At 49.3% G+C, this 20,886-nt stretch overlaps 1 protein-coding gene across 3 annotated transcripts in view; it reads right to left on the reverse strand.

Annotated features, from left to right (window-relative positions):
- Positions 1–20,886, reverse strand: part of LOC123765340 (3-galactosyl-N-acetylglucosaminide 4-alpha-L-fucosyltransferase FUT3-like) — a 307,205-nt gene that overhangs the window by 212,734 nt on the left and 73,585 nt on the right. For all 3 annotated transcript variants that reach the window (XM_069316731.1, XM_069316730.1, XM_069316732.1), the window contains exons 2-4: positions 16,774–16,861; positions 15,463–15,692; positions 14,095–14,188 (exon numbers count right to left, since the gene is read on the reverse strand). In XM_069316731.1, the coding sequence (XP_069172832.1) occupies positions 14,095–14,188; positions 15,463–15,692; positions 16,774–16,841 (392 nt within the window). In that variant the 5' untranslated portion in view covers positions 16,842–16,861. The remainder of the gene's footprint in view (positions 1–14,094; positions 14,189–15,462; positions 15,693–16,773; positions 16,862–20,886) is intronic.

Raw genomic sequence — 20,886 nt, forward strand, 5'->3', positions numbered from 1 at the left:
CCCCCACACACACTTTCAGGTCTCTCCCACACACACTTACAAGTATTCCACACACACTTATAGATCTCTCCCACACACACTTAGAGGTCTCCCCTACACAAACTTACAGGTCTCCCCCACTTAAACTTACAGGTCTCCTACACACACTTACAGGTATCCCCCCACACACTTACAGGTTTCCCAACACACACTTACAGGTCTCCCACATACACTTACAGGTATCCGACACACAATTACAGCTCTCCCCCACACACACTTACAGGTCTTCTCCCCCCACACACATTTACAGGTGTCCTCCACACACCCCTACAGGTCTCCCCGTCACACACTCTCAGGTCTCCCCCCCACACACCTACAGGTCTCCCCTACACACTTCTACAGGTATCTCCCACACACACCTACAGTTCTCTCCCACACACACTTTCAGTTCTCCACCACACACACTTACAGGTCTCCCCCACACACTTCTACAGGTCTCTCCCACACACACCTACAGTTCTCTTCTACACACACTTTCAGTTCTCCCACACACACACACTTACAGGTCTCCTCCACACACCCCAACAGGTCTCCCCCACACACACTTTCAGGTCTCTCCCACATACACTTACAGGTATCCCCCTCACACACTTTCAGGTCTCCCTCACACACACTTACAGGTCTCCACCACACACACTTACAGGTCTCCCAAACACACTTACAGGTATCCCACACAAAGTTACATGTATCCCCTACACACACTTACAGCTCTCCCCAACACACACATACAGCTCACCCCCACACACACTTACAGGTCTCCCCCCACACACTGTGACGGTGTTCCCCCCCTTATAATTCTCCCACGCCTGCAGTAAGAGTCATGTCTACTTTTCCCAAGCGTTCTCTACGTTGCAGGCTACAATTTGATATATGGGAGAGAGTGAAGTGTTCTCGGAGAGCCGAGAAATTTGTGAAATAGTGATATTTTGGCCTGTGGTTTAGGCCCTTTAGGGAGCCAAGATGGCGCTGGCTTCCCTGATCTCCCGCCAAAACCGTGTGACGTCAGTGGCACCGGATTGGTCACCGACAGCAATGTGGCACCGGGAGCCAATGAAAACTTCCCGTAGCGAAAGTGACGTCACGAAGGAAGGGGGTCCGGCCAGCGCGCCGGGCTGGCGCCAGCAGTCAGACACGACACGTCATAGAGGTCGGACGTGCGACGAGTGGTCCTGTCTGTCGGACAGCTGTTTCCAACTACCGTGGATTTACGCGTCACCTGAAGTCCGCCAGTACTCTGAGAAGTCTTCCCTAGTTCATGTGTTGAACCAGAAGAGGGAATTGACGGTTATTTGAGCAACAAGTGCTCCAGTCAGGTACTGTGCCAGTAGCAGTGAAGCCGTGCAGTGACGTATATTGACGTCTGTGGCAATTCACCAGTTCGTGACAGCGTAGTGGCTGACAGAGCCACTGGGTAGCTGAGGAAGAGAGGACTATTTGGGGAAACCGAACGACTGTAGCTGAGACGTAGGCGACAGCCGTTGCTGGGAGAAGACGACGGCCAGGAGACCGACTCCAACCTTCAAGAAGTCAAGGAGGAGGACGGACCTGCAGTGAGGAGGCACGGAGACGACGCGCTAAACGGTGGGACGACGAGAGGCTCTGGTAGGACACGACGACGTGTAGTGTGGGGGCGTTCCCGACACGAGGACCAGGAGCTACATCTCGACTCTCATCGGAGGATAGGGTGAAGTAGGTGGTTCTAGTTCCCTCCCCATTCCCCTTTAGTTAGCTATATTATTTGGCTATATTATCTAGCCCGAAGATTTTATATGTCGTGAGCAAGTCTCACCTATGTCACGGTAAAGCACCAGTGTGCTAGACAGTACTATCAAGAGTACTTGTATTATTCATGTTGATTATTGGTGTGTACAGGCACCAGGAACCAGTGATAAATTTACTGTGTTGTGTATATCTTTCTATAGATTTTGATATGAACATATAGTGGTAAATTATATGTAATATTATGCCAGTATTTGGAGGTTAGGCTATGTGCCCAGAAACTATTTATTTTCCATGTATTGATGATTGATTTATATACCATATATATGTCTATGTTCATTCAGTGAATAATCATTTGTGAGTAAAGTGAATTATTGCGTTATCACCCACGAGAGAAAGTACTGAAAACTCCAGTGTTAATATTTCATAATATATTGTTGGATAAATAACAATGTGAAGCCATTACAGTGAATCATTATAGCATTGATTGTAGAAAAGACTGTTTGAGCCTGAGTACAGTGTAACTGAGTAATACGGTTTATTTGTGCCAATATCGAGTGTGCGAGTTTCTAGTAATATTGGAAATTTTAAAGAAACAGCGCGCGTGAATCTAGAAAACAAGCCAAGTTCGCGCGGAGAGGCCATTGCGATCAGCTGTTCTTGACACTTGATGAGGAGGGGAGAGTGTTGCCCTCTAGTGATCGCATAATATCCGTGGGAATTACCGGCCGAGTCAGGATCAGTTGATTTATAGATTATTGTGTGGCTTTGTGACATCTTTCATACATTTTAAGTAAAATACAAAACTATCTTAGTGGTTTTTATCATTCCCTCCATTGATCTTGTGGCTATATTATACTGGTAAACATAGAGTGATAACAATAAGTACCTGCCTGATTCCTGATCTTTGAGTGTGACCTTGCCAAGGCTACCACTGAATACACCAGTCCACTGATGGTGTTATTGGCCACCTTAAACACCAATTGGCGACTTTGTGATTAACCGTAGAGCCCTATTGTTGGGGAGGGCACACGACGGTCGATGTGGTCGAGTCGTGTTCTCACTCTTTCTTAATAAGAGGCCGTTAAGATTGACTGGGAGACTCTCCTGGCGTGCAGTGGCGCCGTGAGGATCGAGGGAAGACCCGCAGGGCTACGGTGAGTTACCTTGAGCATAACTATTGCTTACCCCAGAGTAAGGGTAGAGAATAATAGAGAGGTGGAAACCCCAACATTGGCGACCTTGCCAGGATATAGATCGGAGTAAAGGTTGCAGTGGTACTTGGCAGTGGTGTTAGAGATCAGGTGCAGGTTAACACTCGTAGCACAAGATGGAGGATGATAAAGTAGCGAGGTTTATTGACTCTAGAGACGAACAGGTGCTGGAAGAGTGCACCAAGGCACAGTTACAGGCTATAGCGGATCATTTTGGAATAAAGCTGAAATCTGCCCGAGTTGGTGAAAGAAGACTAGAGATAATGGCTCAGCTAAAGGCTCGAGACGAAGCTTTGGGGGAGGAACGGCCCCAAACACCTGCCAGTGAGGGTGAACACTTGAGTATTGGTGGAAGCAGCAGCGGATCCAGCGGCAGCAGGCACAGCATTAAGCTGGAAATAATGAAGCTGCAGCTAGAGGCACAGCAGCGCAAAGAAGAGCGAGAGGCACAGCAGCGCAAAGAAGAGCGAGAGGCACAGCAGCGCAGAGAAGAGCGAGAAGCAGAGGCTCAGCAGCGCAGAGAAGAGCGAGAAGCAGAAGCGCAGCTGAGGAGAGAAGAGGCACAGATGAAGCGTGAGGAGCGAGAAGCACAGATGCAGCGTGAGGAACGAGAAGCACAGTTACGCAGGGAAGAACACGAGCGAGGGCTGAGACAACAGGAAATAGAAGCCAACAAGGAGGTGGAGCTGAAGCGAGCTGAACTGGGACTAGGTGCCCCTGCCCCGCCACAGGAAGACCGACGAGTGAGGGAACGAGACCTGCCGGTCTTTGTGCCTAGTGAAGCCGAAAGTTTCTTCGATCACTTTGAGAGAGTTGCTGCTATGAAGAGGTGGCCGAGGGCGGAGTGGGCGGAGTTGGTCCAAGGAAGGCTCACAGGGGAAGCTCGCCAAGCCTTCACTATGCTCGACTTCCAAGAATGCACTAACTACGATGCGGTAAAACGAGCTGTGCTCCGTTCCTTTAAGCTCACGCCAGAGTGTTACAGAAAGAGGTTTAGAGAATGTACCCGGTCGCCAGGAAAATCGTATGCGGAGACGGCGAGGGACATGGAAAGAAAGTTCCTTAAGTGGATGGACTCTGAAGAAGCGGGGTCGGCCGAAGAAATCAAGGAACTAATGGTCATGGAAAAGTTTATGTCCGTGCTCCCTCCTGAGATCAGGATGAGGGTAAAGGAGGCGGACATAAAGGACCTGAGGGCCGCAGCCGACCGGGCCGACATGCTAGAAGAAGCCCTACGCCCACGCCGAGAGGGACAGAACCGACCACCCGCATACGTCGGAAACGATAGGAGTTATAGAAGGACGGATGGATGGAGGACAGGAGCGAGTTCTCCCAAATCCCACCTCTCAAGTTGGAACACCCGAGGATCAAAAGGTGCTGTAGAACCGATCAAGAAGAACCATGCGGAGAGCTCGGGAGCTGTTGTTGCGACCAAGGAGTCAACAAGCGGTTCGGGAAAGACACAGGGTGCGACGGCCTCTGGAGGCAGTGCTAAGGCGAGCGGTGGCGGATGGTCTCCGCCGAGGGGCCGCTGCTACAACTGCGGAATACCCGGACACGTCGCGCGGGAATGCAGACGCCCTAAGCAGCGGGGACACGTTGCTTTAGTGATGTTCGAGGACCAGAGGGCCGAGAGAGTGCGGGATGAACCCGCGCTGAGTGGGGAGAAGCAAGTTCACCCATTCGTGTGTCAAGGAACCGTAAGGATGGGGGACGCAGACCCCATCCCTGTGAAGATCTTAAGAGACACTGGGGCCGATTTTACCCTGGTGAGTGAGACCCTGTTCCCCGAGGGTTACGAAAGTACCAGTGTGGGAGTAGCAAGTGTGACCACTGTGGGAGGCCCAGTGAGGATGCCCCTACACCAGGTAACTTTAGATTCCGACTATGGCTGCCAGACCCTAGTGGTGGGAGTCTGTACATCAATGCCCAAGATGGAGGCGCAGGTCATCTTGGGGAATGACGCGTGTGGAGGATATGTCCTTCCGAATCTTGTGAAAGGCGAAGAATGCCTAGAACAATACAAGGAGACAGGCGGGGAGTGGAACGCCTGTGGGGGCGAGAAGGGAATCGCACCGGTGGCGTTTCCAGTTTGTGCTGTGATACCAAGACGACGCGAAGGACAAGGAGGTTGTGGATCTGATGGGGCTGAGGAGACGACTGACAGCCTGGGAATAGATCACCTCTTCGTAGGACCCGGAGAACGAGCGGAGGGCGGAAACGGCCCAAGTGGTGAGTTGCAGGTGACCCTCACCAGTTCTCTAGGGGTAGACCGCGCTCGTCTTGAACAGTTGCAGCAGGAGGAGTTCCCCGATTTGATTAGTGAGGCCCAAGGAGGACGTGTTGGCCCCGAGAAGGCTACTCATTTTTACCTTCAAGACGGCATGCTGATGAGGCAGTGGAGACCTGTGAGGGTGGAGGCCGGGGAAGAGTCTCTAAGCACGAGGCGCCAGGTAGTGTTGCCGGCCCAGTGCAGAGCGGCCGTGTTGGACCTAGCGCACTCCGTGGACTCTGCAGGCCACCTGGGAGTGACTAAGACGCTGCGAAAGATCAGGGATTACTTTTACTGGCCAGGTATGGACGCCGAGGTGAGGCGCTATTGTAAGACGTGCTTACCATGCCAGAGGGCAGGGAAGAGCCAGTCCGCGATACCGAAGGCCCCATTGATCCCTGTTCCAGCGTTTGGGCCTGCTTTCGAGCGTCTGCTAGTTGATGGAGTGGGTCCTTTGCCAAGGACGAAGAAAGGGAACACCTACCTAATGACCATAATGTGTACAGCCACCAGGTTTCCGGAAGCCGTCCCGATGCGACGTTTAACATCGCAAGGAGTAGCCAGCCAACTGCAGCGATTTTTCTCGTGGGTGGGGATGCCCAAAGAGATCCAGACAGACTGCGCAAGCATATTTCAGTCGAAATCGTTCCGACAGACGATGGCAGGATGGGGAGTGACTCAGATTCGATCGTCGCCCTACCGACCGCAGTCGCAGGGGGCGATCGAAAGATTCCACTCCACATTGAAAACTGTGCTGAGAGTGTTCTGCGCAGAACAGGGGGCTGAGTGGGATGAGGCTATATACCCCGCGTTATTTGCCATACGCAACGCGGTGGTAGAATCACTAGGATTCTCACCATTCCAGCTAGTGTATGGACACGAGGTGAGAAGTCCCCTGTCCATGCTGAGGGAACAATGGACACCGGCAGCGACCATGGGAACGGTGAACGAATATGTCCAGAAGTTTAAAGAACGTCTCACTCTAGCGAAGGAACTGGCTGGGAAGCACCTGAAGGAGGCACAGCGTAAGATGTCGGAGTGGTACGACAAGAGAGCTACACAGAGGGATTTCCAGGTCGGGTCCCAAGTAATGGTCTTGCTTCCAGGTAAAGGTAGGGTGACCGAGTCACGGTTCGAGGGACCATACCGAGTGCTGCGACGGCTGGGTCCGGTGTCGTACGAAATTGGGAAGTCGAACAGATCCCGAAAGAAACAGGTGTGTCACGTGGACCGCCTGAAACCCTTCTTCACGGTGGAAGGAGGAACCGCCAGGCAGGAAGGAACGATGACCCGGGAACCCCAGCAAAAGACAGTTCTGTGCGTACAGGTGGACCAAGAACTCCCGGAGGAGGAAGGAAAGTGGTCCAGGGCGGATGGCACCCGTCTCACCAACACTGAGAGTCTGGCAAACATCAAGGACAAGCTGTCACATCTGGAAGGGCAACAGAGAGCGGACCTGACGGATCTACTGAGAAAGAATGCCTCCCTCTTCACCGACGTGCCCCGACGACACCGGAGTGTGACGCACGAGGTGGAGGTGAGGGACGCCAGGCCCGTCAAACAGAGCGCGTACAGGGTGAGCCCAGAGAAGCGAGAGCTGATGAGAAAGGAGGTGGAGTACCTCCTTGAGAACGACCTTGCGGAGCCCAGCAAAAGTGAGTGGAGTTCCCCGTGCCTGTTGGTGAGGAAAAGCGACGGAACATACCGCTTTTGTACAGATTACAGGAGGGTGAACTCCATCACTGTGGCGGATTCTCACCCCATGCCAAGAGTGAGTGACTGCATTGACCAGGTGGGCAGTGCACGGTATGTATCCAAGGTCGATCTTCTCAAGGGGTACTACCAGATCTCCCTGACTCCTGAGGCCAGGAAGATATCAGCTTTCGCGACTCCTGATGGGCTGTACCAGTACAAGGTGTTGCCCTTCGGCATGAAAAACAGCGGCAGCTGCTTCCAGCGAATGATGAACGAGCTGTTAAGGGGTGCAGTAGGATGCACGGTTTACATCGATGACATCGTCGTGTACGCCGACGATTGGGGGACGCATCTGGAGAGACTTGGGGAATTATTCAGAAGGTTAGAGGAGGCTAACCTGACTGTAAATTTGGCCAAGAGTGAGTTTGGGAAAGCTCACTTAGAGTACCTCGGTTTTGTCATCGGCCAAGGTGAAGTCACTCCAGTTGATAACAAAGTTGCAGTCATAAAGGAATACCCCGTGCCCAAGACGCGCAAGGAGTTGCTCAGGTACCTCGGAATGATAGGGTACTATCGTGGGTTCTGTCGGAATTTCTCCACGGTAGCGCATCCCCTAACCGAGCTACTCTCCAAGAATGTAAGATGGAGATGGGGAGAGGCCTGCCAAGAGTCTTTTGAAAAGACCAAGAAATTGTTGACGGAGGCCCCAGTATTGATATCTCCAGACTTTTCAGCCGGTTTTATTCTGTACGTGGACGCCAGCGACGTTGGAATAGGGGCCATGTTGGCTCAAGAACGAGGTGAAGTACATAGGCCAGTAGCGTTCTACTCGAAGAAGTTCGTAAAATACCAGCGGGCCTACAGCACCGTTGAGAAGGAGGCATTGGCGCTAGTTATGGCCCTGAAGCACTTTGATGTATACGTGGGAGGAGGGGCGAGACCTGTCTTAGTATTCACCGATCACAACCCTCTCACATTTTTATACAAGATGAAGAATTCCAACCAACGTCTAACGAGGTGGGCGTTGTTACTGCAAGAATACCGGCTGGAAATCAAACACATCAAGGGGAAGGACAACGTAGTAGCGGATGCCCTATCCCGCATACACTAAACAGACATGACTCTTATTTTAAGGGGAGGGGTATGTGACGGTGTTCCCCCCCTTATAATTCTCCCACGCCTGCAGTAAGAGTCATGTCTACTTTTCCCAAGCGTTCTCTACGTTGCAGGCTACAATTTGATATATGGGAGAGAGTGAAGTGTTCTCGGAGAGCCGAGAAATTTGTGAAATAGTGATATTTTGGCCTGTGGTTTAGGCCCTTTAGGGAGCCAAGATGGCGCTGGCTTCCCTGATCTCCCGCCAAAACCGTGTGACGTCAGTGGCACCGGATTGGTCACCGACAGCAATGTGGCACCGGGAGCCAATGAAAACTTCCCGTAGCGAAAGTGACGTCACGAAGGAAGGGGGTCCGGCCAGCGCGCCGGGCTGGCGCCAGCAGTCAGACACGACACGTCATAGAGGTCGGACGTGCGACGAGTGGTCCTGTCTGTCGGACAGCTGTTTCCAACTACCGTGGATTTACGCGTCACCTGAAGTCCGCCAGTACTCTGAGAAGTCTTCCCTAGTTCATGTGTTGAACCAGAAGAGGGAATTGACGGTTATTTGAGCAACAAGTGCTCCAGTCAGGTACTGTGCCAGTAGCAGTGAAGCCGTGCAGTGACGTATATTGACGTCTGTGGCAATTCACCAGTTCGTGACAGCGTAGTGGCTGACAGAGCCACTGGGTAGCTGAGGAAGAGAGGACTATTTGGGGAAACCGAACGACTGTAGCTGAGACGTAGGCGACAGCCGTTGCTGGGAGAAGACGACGGCCAGGAGACCGACTCCAACCTTCAAGAAGTCAAGGAGGAGGACGGACCTGCAGTGAGGAGGCACGGAGACGACGCGCTAAACGGTGGGACGACGAGAGGCTCTGGTAGGACACGACGACGTGTAGTGTGGGGGCGTTCCCGACACGAGGACCAGGAGCTACATCTCGACTCTCATCGGAGGATAGGGTGAAGTAGGTGGTTCTAGTTCCCTCCCCATTCCCCTTTAGTTAGCTATATTATTTGGCTATATTATCTAGCCCGAAGATTTTATATGTCGTGAGCAAGTCTCACCTATGTCACGGTAAAGCACCAGTGTGCTAGACAGTACTATCAAGAGTACTTGTATTATTCATGTTGATTATTGGTGTGTACAGGCACCAGGAACCAGTGATAAATTTACTGTGTTGTGTATATCTTTCTATAGATTTTGATATGAACATATAGTGGTAAATTATATGTAATATTATGCCAGTATTTGGAGGTTAGGCTATGTGCCCAGAAACTATTTATTTTCCATGTATTGATGATTGATTTATATACCATATATATGTCTATGTTCATTCAGTGAATAATCATTTGTGAGTACAGTGAATTATTGCGTTATCGCCCACGAGAGAAAGTACTGAAAACTCCAGTGTTAATATTTCATAATATATTGTTGGATAAATAACAATGTGAAGCCATTACAGTGAATCATTATAGCATTGATTGTAGAAAAGACTGTTTGAGCCTGAGTACAGTGTAACTGAGTAATACGGTTTATTTGTGCCAATATCGAGTGTGCGAGTTTCTAGTAATATTGGAAATTTTAAAGAAACAGCGCGCGTGAATCTAGAAAACAAGCCAAGTTCGCGCGGAGAGGCCATTGCGATCAGCTGTTCTTGACACTTGATGAGGAGGGGAGAGTGTTGCCCTCTAGTGATCGCATAATATCCGTGGGAATTACCGGCCGAGTCAGGATCAGTTGATTTATAGATTATTGTGTGGCTTTGTGACATCTTTCATACATTTTAAGTAAAATACAAAACTATCTTAGTGGTTTTTATCATTCCCTCCATTGATCTTGTGGCTATATTATACTGGTAAACATAGAGTGATAACAATAAGTACCTGCCTGATTCCTGATCTTTGAGTGTGACCTTGCCAAGGCTACCACTGAATACACCAGTCCACTGATGGTGTTATTGGCCACCTTAAACACCAATTGGCGACTTTGTGATTAACCGTAGAGCCCTATTGTTGGGGAGGGCACACGACGGTCGATGTGGTCGAGTCGTGTTCTCACTCTTTCTTAATAAGAGGCCGTTAAGATTGACTGGGAGACTCTCCTGGCGTGCAGTGGCGCCGTGAGGATCGAGGGAAGACCCGCAGGGCTACGGTGAGTTACCTTGAGCATAACTATTGCTTACCCCAGAGTAAGGGTAGAGAATAATAGAGAGGTGGAAACCCCAACAACACACACTTACAGGTCTCCCCAACAGACACCTACATGTGTTCCCCACACACACTTACAGGTCTCCCCCCCCCACACATCAACATGTCTTCCTCACACTTACTGCTCTCCCCCACACACACTTACAGGACTCCCTCCCACACACACCTACAGGTCTCCCCCCACACACACTTACAGGTCTCCCTCCCACACACTTACAGGTCTCCCCCACACACATTTACAGGTCTCTCTCTCATACACTTACAGGTATCCACCAACACACACACACTTTCAGGTCTCCCCCACACGCACTTACAGGTCTCCCCCCCCCACACACCTACATGTCTTCCTAACACTTACAGCTCTCCCCCACACACACTTACAGGTCTTCCTCCCACACACTTACAGGTCTCCCCCACACACACTTACAGGTCTCCCCCCCACACACTTACAGGTCTCCCCCACACACATTTTCAGGTCTCTCTCACATACACTTACAGGTATCTTCCCACACACACTTTCAGGTCTCCCCCACACGCGCTTACAGGTCTCCCCCACACACACTTACAGGTCTCCCCCACTCACACATTCAGATCTCTCCCACACACACTTTCAGATCTTCCCCACATACACTTTCAGGTCTCTCCCACACACACTTTCAGGTCTCTCCCACACACACTTTCAGTTCTCCCCCACACACTTACAGGTCTCCCACACACGCTTAATGGTCTCCCCACACACACACTTACAGGTCTCCCACACACATTTACAGGTCTCCGACACACACTTACAGGTCTCCCCCCACACACTTACAGGTCTCCCCACACACACACTTACAGATCTTCAACACACACACTTACAGGTCTTTCACACACACTTACAGGTCTTCCACACACACACTTACAGGTCTTTCACACACACAGGTCAATCTCCACACACTTACAGATCTCCTCCACACATACCTACAGGTTTCCACCCACACACACTAAGAGGTGTCCCCCACACACACTTACAGGTCTCCCCCACACACACTAACAGGTCTCCCCCACACACACTTACAGGTGTCCCCCACACACACTTACAGGTCTCCCCCACACACAGTTACAAGTCTCCCCCACACACACTTACAGGTCTCCCACACACACACTTACAGGTCAATCTCCACACACTTACAGATCTCCTCCACACATATCTACAGGTTTCCACCCACACACACTAAGAGGTGTCCCCCACACACACTTACAGGTCTCCCCACACACACTTACAGGTCTCCCCCACACACACTTACAAGTCTCCCCCACACACACTTACAAGTCTCCCCCACACACACCTACAGTTCTCTCCCACACACACTTTCAGGTCTCTCCCACATACACTTAGATATCTCTCCCACACACACTTTCAATTCTCCCCCACACACTTACAGGTTTCCTACACATACTTACAGGTCTCCGACACACACTTGCAGGTCTCCCCCACACACTTACAGGTCGCTCACACACACACACTTACAGGTCTTTCACACACACTTACAGGTCAAACTCCACACTCTCACAGGTTTCCCCCACACACTTACCGGTCTCCCCCTCACAGAGTCTCCTAGAAGTCTCCCTCACACACTTACAGCTCTCCCCTAGACACACTTACAGCTCTCCCCCACACATACTTATTGGTCTCCCCCCCCCACACACTTACAGGTCTCTCCCACATACACTTACAGATATCCCCCCCACACACTTTCAGGTCTCCTCCACACATACCTACAGGTTTCCTCCCACACACACTTTCAGTTTTCCTCCGGAAAACTTTTCTTTTTCCTTTTCAGTTCTCCTGTTCCAACCCAAGAAAACCAGCCTCCTAACACACCATCCAAGGCGTCTTCCGACGTACACATCCTCCCTATCAACATCCCACTCACAACCCACAGCATCACAATGTCCTAGCACCCGTTCTTCCCCAACACAGTCCCTCCACACAATGCTTAACACCTGCCCACTCTCGCCACATCACTGTAACCATTGTAACTATACACCTTGGTCTTCACTGTAAATATCTTCACATGCTCTCCCTTTGTGTCCACTCAGACCTGCCTTGTCTCCCACACTTGCGCTCTCCCAGTCGTCCCACTCCCAGTCTCCCGCCTGTACATCCCTCTCCCTCCCACACATCCCGCCCATCTCCCTCCCACACATCCTGCCCATCTCCCTCCCACACATCCCGCCCATCTCCCTCCCACACATCCTGCCCATCTCACTCCCACACATCCTGCCCATCTACCTCCCATACATCCCGCCCATCTCCCTCCCACACATCCTGCCCATCTCCCTCCCACACATCCTGTCCATCTACCTCCGACACATCCTGCCCATCTCACTCCCACATATCCTGCCCATCTCACTCCCACACATCCCGCCCATCTCCCTCCCACACATCCTGCCCATCTCCCTCCCACACATCCTGCCCATCTACCTCCGACACATCCTGCCCATCTCGCTCCCACATATCCTGCCCATCTCACTCCCACACATCCTGCCCATCTCCCTCCCACACATCCTGCCCATCTACCTCCCACACATCCTGCCCATCTCCCTCCCACACATCCTGCCCATCTCCCTCCCCTCACATCCTGCCCATCTCCCTCCCACATATCCTGCACATCTGCCTCCCACACATCCTGCCCATCTCCCTCCCACACATCCTGCCCATCTACCTCCCACACATCCTGCCCATCTCCCTCCCACACATCCTGCCCATCTACCTCCCACACATCCTGCCTATCTCCTTCCTACACATCCTGCCCATCTCCCTCCCACACATCCTGCCCATCTCCCTCCCCTCACATCCTGCCCATCTCCCTTCCACATATCGTACACATCTGCCTCCCACACATCCTGCCCATCTCCCTCCCACACATCCTGCCCATCTACCTTCCACACATCCTGCCCATCTCACTCCCACATATCCTGCACATCTGCCTCCCACACATTCTGCCCATCTACCTCCCACACATCCTGCCCATCTACCTCCCTCACATCCTGCCCATCTACCTCCCACACATCCTGCCCATCTACCTCCCACACATCCTGCCCATCTACCTCCCACACATCCTGCCCATCTGCCTCCCACACATCCTGCCCATCTACCTCCCACACATCCTGCCAATCTTCCTCCCACACCTCATCCTCATCTGCCAACAATGTAATTATCACCGTTTGCTGCTTTGAACATGGTAATCCTTTTATGCCATGTCGTGAATCTTTTATTAATATACACTTTTACTTTTTGAGGGAGGGAGTTATCAGGAGAATGTGCCAAGCTGTTACGACTATAAAGTACTTGGGAGGATAAGGATTTGTGATGGGACGGGAGCTGAATATAAAAGAGATTTGCTGTTATCACAGCAAATATGTAATGTTATATTAATTGGGAGGTAAGTTGATGCCTATCTATCCAACTCTTTAACAACAGGCATCATATTCGCCACTCTCCAGAGCCTTGGGTTAGATGGTCAGTTTGAGTGGTTTGAGGAACCACTGAACCACTAACTCACCATTGAGGAACCACTGACCCGCTACTTCGCTCTACATTTTATATATAGTTACTAACTTCTTTTCTTAGTAACTATTATTTTTTGGTTGTTTTCAATACATCGATACTTTTCATCAAGTGTCTGTGTATTGATGTGTTCTTCTACAGTAAAGGCTGACATTAAATACTCGCTTAGAATATTACCCATTTCATCTTTCTAATATGTTAGCTGGTTTGAAACATCAGGAAGAACACTCACTTCACAACTTCGCTTCAACATCATCTATACAGTCAGCAAATTAAAAATAAGCCAGGATAAGCACCTTTGAGACGGCACTGGGTAAGACCCATCAGAAGCCGCCCTGAAGGCGTCCAACTCCCGGGCGAAGAATTCGTCTTTAAAGCCACCAACCACATCTGCAAATCAACAAAATAATCACAGAAAGACAATCTGCTACAGAAGAGACTCTAACATAGATAAATAACTGAAAACTATTCTGATTATAAATAAAGTTGCACAAAAGGGGAACAAACGTGATGGCTCACCATTCTGTTCATTAAGGGGGCATCAGTTCCAAATATGCCAAAAATATTCAATAAATGAAACTTAGTTATATTTCAATCAAACTTTTTTTGTCGAATTGTATATGAAAAGGGTTTCATCTGGTCCAAGTCTCAGCATCGTAGCATATATAGGAAGGGGGAATTTTTTTTTAATTATGAGTCAAAAATTTTCTAAAATGGTAAAAAATTAACATCAAACACAAGTGTCAACTGAAATCGTTTTTATGACTATCAGCTATCACAATAGCATATATTAAACATATTTAATACTTAGTTTTATCCAAGAAAAATTTAGTTAAAAAAAAGGAATTTATTTTTCTTATTTGTTTATCGGACGATTGGCATGAAACTTATACACCTGACTGCACGTAAGCCTATCTGTAAGGGTACCAATTTTGGAGGAAATTGGTTGATGTCAACCTCAGCCACAGATGATAGTACCTTAGACTTTATTTTTTACTGATTAATTTTCAAGTAACATAAACGTTCTTATAACTCTCATTTTTTATTCAATTTACATGACACTTACACCTTATATGTAGAGTTTATGTTTCTACAAATCTGTTTCGAGCTATTTTTCCTAAGTTCATTTATTGATTTTATAATAGTAATAAACCATGATATATATGTTAAATTTTTTGGGAACTTTGGAACTAACATATTTTTAAAAATCCGCTGAAACAGATCTCTTTATTATATGCTAATGTGACAGAAAGTGTCATATAAATGATTTCATTTGAAACTTGTGGTTGTAGTTTCGATTTGAAAATGTTTAAAATTCGTTGAAAAAAAATATATAAATATCCCTTTCTATTTAGGCTGCAATACTGAAGCTTGGAACAATTGCAGCCCTTTCCATATACAACTAGTCAAAAAAGATTTATTGACATTGAACAACGTTTAAAAAACTAACTGATGCCCCCATAAGTAGCATCCAAGATCTCATTCTGGTCTCATCTCAAGATAAACCATCTCATTGTATACTGACTTTCTCCCAAGTGTGAAGATAAATGTAAACATCCTGTGAGTTATCGACAAGTATGTTGTAACATAATGAGACAACCATGATCCTCCTGACTGTTAACCTGAGTGGTTTACAGTCAGAAGGTACAGATCAGGATCCACACCTGAGTAGTCTTCTATCAGAAGGTCTGGATCTACACCTGGTAGTAAATGCGGATTAACATGTGATAGTTGGTCCGGGTCGAGGTCCGATAGCAGCTGATGATCGAGGTCTAACAAGAGGTTAGGATCCCCAGCTAGGAGAAGGTCTTCGTCTGCCATCGAGCCTTCACTAGCCAGAAGCGGCGTCCTCGCCTCCCAGCACCACTCCACCATCACACACACAGAGAACACACTGAAACAAATATATACCAGTCCAGTAACTTAATGGTGTTGTAAAACATACTTATCAAGGAGCTTCGAAAGTTTACTGTCGGTCACGAAGCTCTTTGAGTCGAAGCTGACAATGGCGTATAATTACACACATTTTATTAAAGTTATGTGGGAGTGAAACTTCCATAGTTGCTGATCCTATTCCTGCTACATATGCCTCCGGAGCCACATGTGACTACACAACCCCAGGTGGCTGTACGCCTCAAGCCACCTCCGGAGCCACATGTAACAACACAACCCTGGGTGGCTGCACGTCCCAAGCCCACCTCCGGAGCCACATGTGACTACACAACCCCGGGTGGCTGTACGCCTCAAGCCACCTCCGGAGCCACATGTGACTACACAACCCCGGGTGGCTGTACGCCTCAAGCCACCTCCGGAGCCACATGTGACTACACAACCCCGGGTGGCTGCACGCCCCAAGCCACCTCTGGAGCCACATGTGACTACACAACCCCGGGTGGCTGCACGCCCCAAGCCACCTCTGGAGCCACATGTGACTACACAACCCCGGGTGGCTGCACGCCCCAAGCCACCTCTGGAGCCACATGTGACTACACAACCCCGGGTGGCTGCACGCCCCAAGCCACCTCTGGAGCCACATGTGACTACACAACCCCGGGTGGCTGCACGCCCCAAGCCACCTCTGGAGCCACATGTAACAACACAACCCCAGGTGGCTGCACGCCCCAAGCCACCTCTGGAGCCACATGTGACTACACAACCCCGGGTGGCTGCACGCCCCAAGCCACCTCTGGAGCCACATGTGACTACACAACCCAGCCTTTTGTATATAAAAGGCTGCCTGTATCAGCAACCCTATACAGCCATTTTGGCTGACAATCTTTATGTATACTGGATTTTTGTTATTCCATTTTCAACTTTTTCTTTTCCAATTTTGCTGATTTATTTTAAAAATTATTTTTATTTTTTTTTAATTGATTTAAATATGTAAATAAATACATTGAACTTTAATTAACAAAAAAAAATTAAAATATCTTGAGTGTTTCATACATATTGTTGAGAGGCCCCAACTAACTCACCTGAGGAGGAGGAGGAGGACCGCCCCAGGTCGTCCGCGACGGACCCAAGGCCCCTCACAGGGTCTCATCGGGTAAAGACGGTCTTGCACTGCAACGGAAAATGTTGTGTTGGAAATGCAATGTTGCTGTTTGTTCTCTCAGGGAAGGAGAGTTATTTGCTTGCAAAAACCGAGCTGTGTGAGAGGGAGCTTTTGGCCAGAAAACACTGAGCTGTGAGAGTAAGAGCTTTTTGGCTTGCAATTACTAAACTGTGAGAGTAAGAACTTTTGACCTGCAAACAGTGAACAGTGAGAGTAAGAGTTTTTGACCCGCAAACAGTGAGGTGTGAGAGTAAGAACTTTTGCCTAGCATTCATTGAACTGTGAGAGTAAGAGCTTTTGGACTCCAAACACTGAGCTGTGAGAGTAAGAGCTTTGAGCCTGATAATACTGAACAGTGGAAGGGAAAGTTCTTGGCCTGCAGACACAGAGCTGTGGAATGGACAACTGATGGTCTGAGAACACTGAGCTGTGGGACTGAGATGAGGTCCCGAGCAGTGCTGGTGATCTCACCGTAAGTCGTGTACAGTGTTTGTTACGTCTCAAGTGTATCTCAGGTCAGGTCGGACGGCCTGAAGTGATCAGCCACACGAGGACCAAGTGTGAAGCTGACAGGTCACCACTGATGGTGACCACCACCACTGTTGGTGACCATCACCACTGATGGTGACCATCACCACTGATGGTGACCATCACCACTGATGGTGACCATCACCACTGATGGTGACCATCACCACTGATGGTGACCATCACCACTGATGGTGACCATCACCACTGATGGTGACCATCACCACTGATGGTGACCATCACCACTGATGGTGACCATCACCACTGATGGTGACCATCACCGCTGATGGTGACCACCACAACTGTTGGTGACCATTACCACTGATGGTGACCATCACCACTGATGGTGACCATCACCACTGATGGTGACCATCACCACTGATGGTGACCATCACCACTGATGGTGACCATCACCACTGATGGTGACCATCACCACTGATGGTGACCACCACCACTGTTGGTGACCATCACCACTGATGGTGACCATCACCACTGATGGTGACCATCACCACTGATGGTGACCATCACCACTGATGGTGACCATCACCACTGATGGTGACCATCACCACTGATGGTGACCATCACCACTGATGGTGACCATCACCACTGATGGTGACCATCACCACTGATGGTGACCATCACCACTGATGGTGACCATCACCACTGATGGTGACCCTCACCACTGATGGTGACTATCACCACTGATGGTGACCATCACCACTGATGGTGACCATCACCACTGATTGTGACCACCACCACTGATGGTGACCACCACCACTGATGGTGACCATCACCACTGATGGTGACTATCACCACTGATGGTGACTATCACCACTGATGGTGACCATCACCACTGATCGTGACCATCACCACTGATGGTGACCACCACCACTGATGGTGACCACCACCACTGATGGTGACCATCACAACTGATGGTGACCACCACCACTGATGGTGACCACCACCACTGATGGTGACCATCACAACTGATGGTGACCACCACCACTGATGGTGACCACCACCACTGATGGTGTCTTGACTATGGATTCATTCTCTCCAATTCCGTGTGTGTTTCTAAAGTACACACTGGTCCGATGGGAACCTCACTGATAGTATATTTCAACAACAGTTAGTTTCTTCTACCTCGAGGATTACGGGTGTCATGATCCCAGGCTGCCTGAGAAACGAGTTAACCCCCCTGAGAGTTATTCTGCCAAACCTGACCTAACTAAGAGGTCAAGGTAGACTTGACCGCCTACAATATTACAAGATTTAATCCACTTGGTGAGGTTGGTAGCATAAGTGGTAAGCCAGGAGTTGGGCTACCACTAGATATAAGCAGCTGATAGAGCCCTGATGAGATTGGATGCAACCTGATTATAATAGCATAGAGTGTTGGAGTCATTATTATATCTTGTATTTGTGTTGTATATTTTCTCAGTCCATTAAATGTATGTAATCTACCTGTGTTTGCTCTTGTCCTAGTGAGGCTTCCCAGAAAGTAGAAAAGAGAGAGAGAGAGAGAGAGAGAGAGAGAGAGAGAGAGAGAGAGAGAGAGAGAGAGAGAGAGAGAGAGAGAGAGAGAGAGAGAGAGAGAGAGACAGAGAGGTTATCTTGAGGTTATCTTGAGATGATTTCGGGGCTTTAGTGTCCCCGCGGCTCGGTCCTCGACCAGGCCTCCACCCCCAGGAAGCAGCCCGTGGCAGCTGACTAACTCCCAGGTACCTATTTACTGCTAGGTAACAGGGGCATTCAGGGTGAAAGAAACTTTGCCCATTTGTTTCTGCCTCGTGCGGGAATCAAACCCGCGCCACAGAATTACGAGTCCTGCGCGCTATCCACCAGGCTACGAGGCCCCTTATGCGAGAGACAGAGAGAGAAAGAACCACAGCTGTGGACAGGGTGGTAAAGAATTACAATTCAAAGAAAGGGGAATGAGGAGGCCATACAAAATAAGGAGAGAGTGGGGAGTCACAGCGGCTCAAATTGGGTGTGTGCACATGACAACGAGGCCAGTGTTGGAGCCGCACCCCCTTAAGATGTGACGCAGAGCCCCTCTCCAAGAGCAGGAAGCGTACAGGGTGATCTCCTGATCAAAGTATAAGCACTTCGGGTTTTGGTCGGTTGTATGGTAGGGATGTACGCAACCTACCTACAACAACGTAACACGGGTTACTTAGTAGACGAGAGGGGCTGGGTTCACAAACACGCTACACCTAGGACCTATCGTCATTCACATTCACCTGCACCGAAGGGAAGGGAAGGGAACTATCAGAGGGGAAAGCGCCAAGCTATTTCATCTATTTAGAACTTGGTAGGGGTTAGGATAAAGATTTGGGATGAGGTCAGTGGGGGGGGGGAGGGGGAAGGAATGTACCCATCCCCTTGGTCGGTCGGTGATTGAACGCCGACGTGCATGAAGCAAGACCGTCGTTCTACCGTCCAGCCCAAGTGGTTGGGTGTCACCTGCACCCAACCACTTGGGCACAGTACAAACAGCCGCTCCCCAGCCGGTCTGCCAGAGTGGTACACTCGCTGAGGAGCCTCTACACTGGTATACCTAACAATGGAAACAGATCTGATAACACTTTACAGGGTTACAAATATTGCTCCAACAACCAATTTCAAGACCAATACAAGTCCAAAATATTTCCTAGGTATAGAAGACAATCACTATGAAGGCTTCAACGTAGGAACTCGCCTACAATAATTCAATCTCTCACATAATTTTATTTTGGAGCAAAGTACAAAATTCAGTCATTATATGACACCCAGGCAGCGCAATCACTGAGGCACGCACCAGAACTCGTACATGACATTAACACAAGAAACATCATGCATGTCATGGAGATTCACAACCAATATGGCATGTAAATACTGAAAGTTAGCTGCTCTGCCACTTCTAAAGCTAACGAACAACTCCATGAACCCAGTTGGTCCATACGCCTGACAGCTGAGTAAGGGCGTCTGACAGCTGAGTGGACAGTGCTTCGGATTCGTAGTCCTGATGTTCCAGGTTCGATCCCGGGTGGAGGCGAAGACAAATGGGGAAAATGTTTCTTTCACCCTGATACCCCTACTACCTAGCATTAAACAGGTACCTGGAAGTTAGACAGCTGCTACGGGCTACTTCCCTGGGGGTGTATAACAAAAAGGAGGCCTGGTCGAGGACCGGGCCGCGGGGACGCTAAGCCCCGAAATCATCTCAAGATAACCCATGACAATCCTAATCACCAAAACATCTAAGTTTACTTTATTTTTCATTTAATTTACTTATTTATTAATATATACCAGAGTTCATACATTCTTGTACAGCCACTAGTACGCGTAGAGTTTCGGGCAGGTCCTTAATCCTATGTTCCCTGGAATATGATCCCGCGAAAAGTCGTTTAATAACCAGGTACACATTTTACTGTTGAGTTAAACAGAGGCTACAGTTAAGGATTTGCGCCCAGTAAATCCTCCCCGGCCAGGATACGAACCCAGGACAAAGATCTCGGTTCGTTAA

Source organism: Procambarus clarkii, chromosome 85, assembly GCF_040958095.1.
Source record: "Procambarus clarkii isolate CNS0578487 chromosome 85, FALCON_Pclarkii_2.0, whole genome shotgun sequence".
NCBI lineage: Eukaryota > Metazoa > Arthropoda > Malacostraca > Decapoda > Cambaridae > Procambarus > Procambarus clarkii.